This window comes from Hipposideros armiger, unplaced genomic scaffold (genome assembly GCF_001890085.2).
Source record: "Hipposideros armiger isolate ML-2016 unplaced genomic scaffold, ASM189008v1 scaffold_212, whole genome shotgun sequence".
Taxonomy (NCBI): Eukaryota; Metazoa; Chordata; class Mammalia; order Chiroptera; family Hipposideridae; genus Hipposideros; species Hipposideros armiger.
The window spans coordinates 1,663,484-1,670,552 of record NW_017731562.1 but is presented as its reverse complement, the minus strand read 5'-3'; the positions used below and the strand labels follow the sequence as shown (position 1 = coordinate 1,670,552).

The 7,069-nt window shown below is 42.0% G+C and overlaps 1 protein-coding gene across 1 annotated transcript in view; it reads right to left on the bottom strand.

Annotated features, from left to right (window-relative positions):
- OSBPL6 (oxysterol binding protein like 6) overlaps positions 1-7,069 on the bottom strand; it is a 210,586-nt gene that overhangs the window by 51,747 nt on the left and 151,770 nt on the right. The window contains exon 9 of the mRNA XM_019654014.1: positions 3,629-3,761. Within this exon, the coding sequence (XP_019509559.1) occupies positions 3,629-3,761 (133 nt within the window). The remainder of the gene's footprint in view (positions 1-3,628; positions 3,762-7,069) is intronic.

The window sequence follows — 7,069 nt, the reverse complement described above, 5'->3', positions numbered from 1 at the left end:
ACAGTGAGCGGCCGTCCAGAAGCCGGCGACTGATCTGCCTCACTGGGAAGAGCGCAATGATGGTGCCAACTTGGGCCAGTGAAGCAACGTCCCCCACAACTAGACTGAAGAACAAAATGACAGCAACTTGTCTGTTCCCCTTCCCCCAATTTCCCAGCACTGTTCCCATCCCTCCAATTCTCCAGTTAAAAAAAAAAATCTTAAAAATAAAAGATGACACTAAGGTTTCGGGGTGGTTACCACAGCAGCAGTGACAGAAACATGGAAGTCCAGGATTAGGACCATTTTCAGGGCAGAGGCAGAGGGTTTGGATTCAGATAGGCTGAGAAGGAGCAAGACGAGCATATAGACAGAAAGGGCCAATAGCAAGGTGAGGCCGTGGGAATGTAGCAGATGGGGGGACACAGAGATCTGAGATTTAAAGATATTCAGCCATTTTAAGAAGGATATGGTGCACTGACTACAAGCATATGCTCTTGAGTCAGACCACCTGAGTTTGAACACCAGCTCCACTGTTACTAGCTGTGTGGCCTTGGTGTGTGAGCTAACTTCTCTGTACCTAAAAATTTCTCATTGCTATAGAGGAGTTAAGAGGAGTTCATGCATATAAAACATCCAGAATCATGCCTGTCACATAGGAAGTGCCCAATACCTATTACCTGCCACCACCACCACCGTCACCACCAATGTCGCCATCACCATCAGCAGCACCACCACAGCTACCACCATCACCACTATCATCATTAACGTAGAGATTTTATTCTAAATACTAATTCGTAATGATACACACCCCTATGTTCATCGCAATGCTATTTACAATAGCCAAGACATGGAAGCAACCTAAGTGTCCATCAGTAGATGGTTGGATAAAGAAGAGGCGGTACATATATACAATGGAATATTACTCGGCCATAAAAAAGAATGAAATCTTACTATTTGTGACAACATGGATGGACCTAGAGTATATTATGCTAAGTGACATAAGGCAGGAAAAGACAAATATTTTTTGATCTCACTTGTATGTGGAATCTAACAAACAAAATAAATGAACAACAAAACAGAAACAGACTCACAGATAAAGAGAACAAACTGATGGTTGCCAGTTGGGAGCAGGGTTGTGGGGTTGGGTGAAAAAGGTGAAGGGATTAAGAAGTACAAATTGGTAGTTACAAAATAATCACGGGGCTGAAGGGTAGAGTGAAAGAAATATAGTCAATGATATGGTAATAACTATGTATGGTGTCAGGTGGGTATTAGACTAGTCAAGGGGATCACTTCATAAATTGTATTAACCAGTATGCTGTATACCTGAAACTAATTAAATGTCAACTGTAATTGAAAAATTTTAAAAATAGAGATTCCAATTGAAATTATGAGCATGTCTATCATCTCCAAAGCACAGAGCATAGTCATTAGAGTCAAGTTGGCCTGAGTTGGCCCTCCAGCGCTTCCAAGTACTTGATGTGCAACATGGACCAGTTATTTGACGTCTCTGAGCTTTAGTTTCCCTATCTATAAAAATATGGTTCATACTCCCCGCTTGGTGCTATTGTGAAGATTTACAGAAAATTGTAGGTGTAAAGTGCTTAGCTTGGTGCCTGACCCATAATGAACACCGAATAAAATGTTGTTACTATTACTGAAGCAGAAGACTGAATCTTGATTCTCCCCACAACTAAGGTTGGCCAGAGAAGAATCCCAGGGAGGCAGAGGAGGAGCAGTCGGAGAAAAAAGGAAAATGTCATGAGGCTGGAGGGAAAAGGCTCATTAGAGAAGGTCCCACAGGGCAGATCAGAGGATGAGGCCTGAGAACACAGCAGAAATCAGGTGGCCCCTTGTGTCCAAGAATGCTTTTTCCATAGAGCAAAAAAGGCAAAATCAAATTCAGGGAGAAAACACAGAGATTATGGGCAGACACCAGGAATGAGAGAAGAGGGATAGACTGAGGTTGTCCCCAAGGGAGGAGGTAGTAATTATTGCACTAAATACTGAAGAACAGAATTGCAGGACAGAGGACACAGGGAGAGCAGTCAGGATGGAAAGGATGAGGGTCACTGCTGAGACTGGACAAGAGATGGGCCACAGAGTATTGTAAGCAGCACACAGGGAGACAATGCACGCCCCCGCCAGTCAGAGGCTTCTTGGTATCAAAGCCAATGTCTGTGCATTTTGCTGAGGTGAATGGATTTTGTCCCAGCAGATAGCCTCCATCTTTTCAGCACCATAGGTGGCCAGGGTAAACACCCCAAGCGTGTGTAAGGCTGCAGAAATGAGAGGAGAGGCTGAAATGTCTACAACTGCTGCTACAAAACTGAAGAGTTCTGGGAAAGTGAGGTTCAGCCTCTTTCCTCAATCTGAAGTTCATAGAGTCAAAGCAATAGAGTCTGTGCATTTTGTGAATATAGTCACTAAAACCCTTTTAATGAAATGTCTGCTGGACATGCCTTATGAATATAACATCCCTCTTAAAATCATATTTTCAGATAAAAAATTCAGTTTGGGATGTACAGAGGGCTAATAAAAATGCTGCCAACTTGAGTTTTTTGAGTTCACATACAAAAAAGTTGTTGTTGTTGTTTTAGTTGGGGGACCAACACAGATCGCCAAATTTTAATTTTTCTAAGTGAGGACATCAAAAAAAAAAATCTAGGGTGGGCCGAGTGGCTCAGTTGGTTAAGAGCTCGCTCAAGAGTTTGAGCTCTGAGCAACAGCGGTTTGAGTCCAGCCCGAGCTGAGCAGCCGCCAAGCTGCCAACAGGTAGCAGGATGGCTCAGCTAAAAAACAAAAACAAAAACAAAAACAAAACAAAAAAACAAAAATAAAGAAAAAAAAATCTAACATCGACTTTCACCCTAATTTCATAAAAGAAAAACAATATTGAAAAAGTTAGGCCCAACATCATCTCAAAATAATTTTAAAAATTAAATCAATTTAGCCTTATTATATACTTTCTATGTTATTTTTGTTTTTCTCAGTTTTGAAGGTCAAGTGAAAACTGTCTCGTCAGATGAAAATGGTCTCTGGATGCAGTCTGGACCAACGTGCTCAGGCTAATTACAGAAAGGAAAAAGTTTCTGACTAAGAGGCTCAGAGATGGCAGAGTGAGGGAATCGTGTATTGGTTCAGAATATTTAATAACTGATCATTAGTGGAACTGCACTAACAGGTAATTATGGCTATAAAATGCAGTATAATTTTGCCATTTATTGTAAGCAATGTAATCCACAGCAGAGAAGGCAGCTGTGGAAGTGACCTAGCAGAGAGTGAAGGAGTGAGGGTGGAGGGTGCTCCTGAGGCAGCACCCCTCCATGTGACTGCGCCCAGGGTCCAGGGAGTGGGAAGCTAACAAAGCCAGAAGGGACCCGGTAATGGAAGGAGGTGAGAAGGTTGAAGAGGATGGAAGTCAGGCTCAGAGTGAAACTAGAGTCAGCAGTTGTGAGGGTGCAGGAGAACTGACAGGTAGGAAGCTAGTCATGGGAGGGAGAAGGATCTGGTGTATAAAAATAAGAAAAAAGATAGGTCAATGCAATCAAGGGGCTTGGGGGTGACAGGTGCAGCACCCGCAATTCACCTCTTTTGCTTCTGTTTCTTGGTTTATTCTGATAGCCCACCCTGGGCAAGAACTAACCTTCTGCACACCTGTCCATTTCTTCCGAGTCCTGTAACCAGGCTGCCACTTTACTCTGGCCGGTCGTGCAGGTTGCAGGGAGGCTGTTGCTGCAGGGTAAAGGGGACTCCCATGGACAGCTATTTGGTTGCACCTACAAAGAGCAAAAAGAAGTGAAGTTTATGGTTAAGCAGAGACAGTGCATTTAAGTGATTTCATCACAGCTTTAATTATGGAGGCCAAGACATGGAAACAACCAAAGTGTCCTTCGATAGATGATTGAATAAAGAAGATGTGGTATATATACACAATGGAACATTATTCTGCCATAACAAAAGATGAAATAGTGCCATTGGCAACAACATGGATGGATCTTGAGATTATAATGCTAAGTGAAATTAAGTCAGACAGAAAAAGTTGAGAACCATATGATTTCACTGATATGTGGTATATAAAACTGAAAACAACAAAAGAACAAGAAAAACAAATGAAGAAACAAAACTGATAGACACAGACAATAGTTTAGTGGTTACCAGAGGGTAAGGGGTGAGGGGGTAGTAGATGAGGGTAAACGGGGTCAAATATACAGTGATGGAAGGAGAACTGACTCTGGGTGGTGAACACACAATGGGATATATAGATGATGTATTACAGAATTGTACACCTGAAATCTATGTAACTTTGCTAACCACTGTCACCCTAATAAACTTCAATTAAAAAAAAAAATACAGGGCCGGCCAGGTGGCACGTTGGTTAAGAGCTGGCTTGGGACGCCAGAGGGCCCCGGTTTGGATCCCACATATGAGGGCCAGTGACGCTGCCCTCTGCAGCTAAGATGCTGAACAACAGCTCAACCTGGAGCTGGGCTCCTGGAGCTGGGCTGCCGTGAGTCGCCAGCGACGGCATAGGTTGCAGCCCCTGCTGCAGTGGGTTGCCATGGGCTACTGTGTGTAGCCAGCAGCCAGCGTGAGTGGCCAGCAGCCACTGTGAGCAGTCGTCCAGAGGCCGGCGACTGAGCTGCCTCGCCCAGGAAGAGCGCAATGATGGTGCCAACTTGGGCCAGTGAAGCAACATCCTCCACAACTAGATTGAAGAACGGAAGGGCAGCGGCTTTTCTGTTCCCCTTCCCCCAATTCCTCAGCGCTGTTCCCATCCCCCAATTCCCCAATAAAAATCTTAAAAAAAAAAAATACAAGTATTCTCAAAGTGACATTAAAACAGAAAGGAAGAAAGGGCACGCTAAAGAATGGAGAAGCCTCTTGGCTAAATGTGGTACATGTGCAGTGAAGCCAAAGTTCACAAACACTGACAATGCTCTCATCAGGTTGCCATCTCCATCATACAGTGAAGGGGACAACATTCAAGTATGTTATATCGCATACTCAGAAGGACCTGCCAACTCAAATTCCCAATAATATTAAATTACTCAGTAAGTTGTATTTGATACGTGTCTTTATTGCAGGCTCAACTCACGATTGAAGCCTTTCCTTTCCAAAAGCTCTCTGTACCCTATGATCAGCCACAAGTGATTCCTAAATACTGTACATTATCCACCAGCAAGCAACTTTGTAATGCTTTGGATGCATACTGAAAATTATAATACAAAAGAGACAGTCTTGGGTAATTACTATTATCTGTAGCTGATAGACTTTCAATTTAAAGGCACTTTATGTAAAATAAAGTTGTATGAAGTATGTAGACACTAAAGTGAATACAGTAAACACTCAGTGAAAAAAGCATAAACTTGTTTTCCCCCAAATCTGCAACAAGTTTAAAACTGCATATTTCACTATAATATTCAATTACAACTGGTTGTGTAGCTTCTAAATCTTTGGAAGTGAATGATGTGCATACTGAACAAAGCCGGACTTATTTATTAACCACACAGGGCCACAAATCAATTAAGATTCAGGAGTCTCATAATTTGATACTTAGAATGCAAGCAAAGCGATAAAAAGCTCTTCTCGGGCTTTATTGCATTTTGATAAATGTAATGGGAATTTTTCACCAAATTAGAGCTTAGAGGTATGTCATTCGTAACTAGAGCAATAGATCTGTGAAAACCAGTGTTGAAGAGTCTCTTATTCCTAGGCAAACAGTGGAGAGGATTTGGTTTCAGCTCTCCATTCTTGGATATCACCCAATTTATTTAATAAATTAAAAAATGGATGGAAATAATACACCGCTTCTCGGTGCTCTGAGCCAAAGATGCAGGCAGGAGCTGAAAGGATCAAGAATTAAACATTTATACTTTTCAAATATCCACCTGGGATACATTTCTTGCTTATTTTGGACTAACTCTGGGATTCATTCTATTCTGTGGTGCGAACGCAGGAGGCCCAGAGAAACGTGGGGAGTATCTTGAGCATCCTGTGTTGAGTCATTCAGTGAGTGTCCTATGTCCTAATCCCCTGACCTCCCGGTTCGTTCCCTTTCATTTTCAGAACTGGTTAGTATTAGGGTTAAGCCAACATCCTGTTTCTAGGAGAAAGATGATCAAAGAGTCCTTGGCAAGGCTATAACCAGAAAAGGTTGAGAGCCTTATGAAATACAACTAATGGGGTTTAACAAAAATTACTTGAGTAATTCCATTGACATAGCAAAAACTGAATATAGTTGTGTTTCATTTAGTCTTATTTGATTAGTCTTGCAGTTACTCCATGAGGTTTTTCAACAGATATATGTATTACATACTCATGTATCCCTACATAAGAAAACAGAGAAAAGCAGAATCTTCACCGAAACATTCTCAAACCCAATTCTTTGTGGCAGCCAGTTACTCACAGATGTCTCTGTTCTCAACAGCAAGTGCCAACACCCCCGGGCAGGGCAATGTGGCTATGGTTCAGAAAACTTAATTATTGAATCAAAGGCAGAAACAGCTGCCTCCTTGCCTGTGGTCTTAACCTTGATTTTTTATAGACAACACCTCTAGCTTTTCAGCATCAAAGAAAATGAACTCTTAATACAGTCCAAAGAATGACTTCAGTCTCCCTCAATCTGGTACCTGGTATAATGGAAAGGGCACTGATTTTAGACTCAGAGACATGAGGATTCAGATCCTGCTCAGCTGATTAATGGCTATGTAACTTCTGGAACAATTTTTTACTGTCTCTGAGCTTTGTCTCTATTAAAGAATAGAGATGAATGAATGTCAAATGCTTAACTCACTGCTAGTCACTCAAAGGGGCTGCTACTCTTTGTCACATTCTCTAGCCCACTTGTATGAACTTAACTGGTTTCTCTCTAGGTCATATATACCGGGGATGCCAAAAAAATGTAAACACATTTTAAGAGATGTTATCTATGTATTACTTTTCTTTTTTCTTTTTCTTTAAGATTTTTATTGGGGAATTGGGGGGATGGGAACAGTGCTGGGGAATCGGGGGAAGGGGAACAGACAAGTTGCTGTCGTTTTGTTCTTCAGTCTAGTTGTGGAGGGCGTTGCTTCACTGGCCCAAG